The sequence below is a fragment of the Tupaia chinensis genome, unplaced genomic scaffold, assembly GCF_000334495.1.
Source record: "Tupaia chinensis unplaced genomic scaffold, TupChi_1.0 Scaffold143796_1, whole genome shotgun sequence".
Classification (NCBI taxonomy): Eukaryota; Metazoa; Chordata; class Mammalia; order Scandentia; family Tupaiidae; genus Tupaia; species Tupaia belangeri.
Genome location: NW_006203646.1, coordinates 4,621,133 through 4,623,191, shown reverse-complemented (window position 1 = coordinate 4,623,191; position 2,059 = coordinate 4,621,133). Strand labels below are relative to the sequence as shown.

The 2,059-nt window shown below is 46.9% G+C and overlaps 1 protein-coding gene across 1 annotated transcript in view; it reads left to right on the top strand.

Moving 5' to 3' along the window:
- CYFIP2 (cytoplasmic FMR1 interacting protein 2) overlaps positions 1-2,059 on the top strand; it is a 164,630-nt gene that overhangs the window by 144,304 nt on the left and 18,267 nt on the right. The window contains exons 28-29 of the mRNA XM_014582780.2: positions 876-948; positions 1,342-1,436. Coding sequence (XP_014438266.1) covers positions 876-948; positions 1,342-1,436 — 168 coding nt within the window. The remainder of the gene's footprint in view (positions 1-875; positions 949-1,341; positions 1,437-2,059) is intronic.

Here is a 2,059-nt window from a genome sequence, read left to right as displayed (position 1 = left end):
CTAAACTCTTCTCCACAACCATTGTTGTGTATATTGCTCTTAAGCTTACTTTTATGCATAACAAGTCACCATCAAAATGTAGGGACCAGCAGTTAGCGTAATGGCTATGTCACTGGACTCCCATGTAGTCGACCATAGTTCGAGTCCTGGACCCGGTGGCTTAAACTCACGCCAGGCGCGTGTGCATGCGTGCCCAAGATCCTGAGAGGAGTACGAAGGAGAAGGGATTGTGGTGTGGCCATACCCCCTGGGGGGGGTGATTTTTCGCTTTCTTTCTCTCTGTCTCTGTCTGTCTGGCAAGCGCACGCGCCCTATAGTAAAAACCTCTCCAAAAAAGAAAAAAAAAAAATGTCAGGGCCTGGGTTCCAATCCCTCCTTCTCTTGCTAGTTGGCATCCGATGTGGAGAAAACCAGTCACAGGTCTCCACACACAATCATCCTGGATTAATGCACTGGATGGAGGATTGGCTCAAGCCCTGCTTTGGGCCTACAGGTCGTGTAACCAGCCACACAGTCTAAAGCCCATCATCTCTGTTCGATCCCTCTTTCATTCTAATTCTTCAACAAATTTCTTAAAAGATTATAATAAAAACATACTGCGCTTTCATTATGTACCTAGGACCATGCTATGTATGCATTGTCTCAGTTAATTCTTATAACAACTATAAAATAGGTACTGTTTTTATCCTTATTTTGTAAAAAAAAAAATACAGAATTAGAGAGGTCAGGTAACTTGTCCAAGTCACAGCTAATAAGTAGAGGAGCCAGGTTTTGAACCCAGGTCTGGCTGACTCTACTGCTCAAGTTTCTAAGAGTGAAAATTCCTCTTGGTTTAAAATAAATTTTTTCCCTTTTTCCCCACTCTGTCTCTCTAGTCTCAGGAAGAAGTCTGTGATTTGCTACACGCTGCACCCTTCCAAAATATCCTGCCTAGAGTCTACATCAAAGGTAAGAAACCACTGACAGCAGCCGAACACTCCACTTGTATTTGAACATTATGCTCATTTCTTCTTCCCAATCAACTCAGATCTGCAGCCAGTAAAGGAGAAGGTTATAGAATAGTCCCGATTTGTTGCTATCTAGCCTTGGTTTCAATTCCTCAAATGATGGGGAACTCACCACTTTACAAGGTGGATGATTGTACCGTTGGATCGAACACAGAACATTTTTCCCTCTGGTGAGTCCTAATCGCACTTTCTAAAACCAAGGAGAATAGTCCCACACCCTCCGCCCAAGGTTTGGAACACAGACAACCCAGGGCTTCTGAGAGCTTTAGAGAAAAGCTCCCCCATTGCCCAGTGCACCCTGAACCTCACTGCCTGCTCTGCTGCTCCTTTGCAGAGGGGGAGCGCCTGGAGGTCCGGATGAAGCGCCTTGAAGCCAAGTATGCCCCACTACACCTGGTCCCTCTGATAGAGCGGCTGGGCACCCCTCAGGTACGAGCCTTATATAATGACCAAAGGAGCTTTAGAGGGAGAACATTTGGCTCAATCCCCTCATTTTACAAGTAAGGAAGCTGGGGCCCAGAGACATGAAAGAGGGTCCAATACCACAAAGCTGGTCAGTGGCAGGGGAAGTCTGGAACAAGATTCGCTGCCTTCTGAGATGTTTCTTCTACACCCTGTACCATGCATCCTGCCAAAAAAGAAGGAGTCAGCTCCTCTAGACAAGTTTCTCTTACACCCCTGTTAGGTATCAAGGATTCTGCTGTGTTTTCTCTCAGGATGAAACCTCCACCCACCCCATGAGCCACCAGCTTACTTCTGAACACTTTTGCTAGAGAAATACTAACAGGGGGACCAACAGTTGGCGTAATGGCTAAGTCGCTGGATTCCCACGTAGTTGGTTGCAGTTCGAGTCCTGAACCCAGGCACATGTGCGTGCGTGCGTGCCCAAGATCCCAAGAGGAGAATGGAGGAGAAAGGACTGTGGTGTGGCCATCTCCCCTTGGGGGTGATTTCTCGCTTTCTGTCTCTCTCTATCTTTCAGGCAAGCGCACGTGCCCTGTGGCAAAAAAAAAAAAAAAGCCAGACCATCAAGAAACAACCCAGGCTCAGAG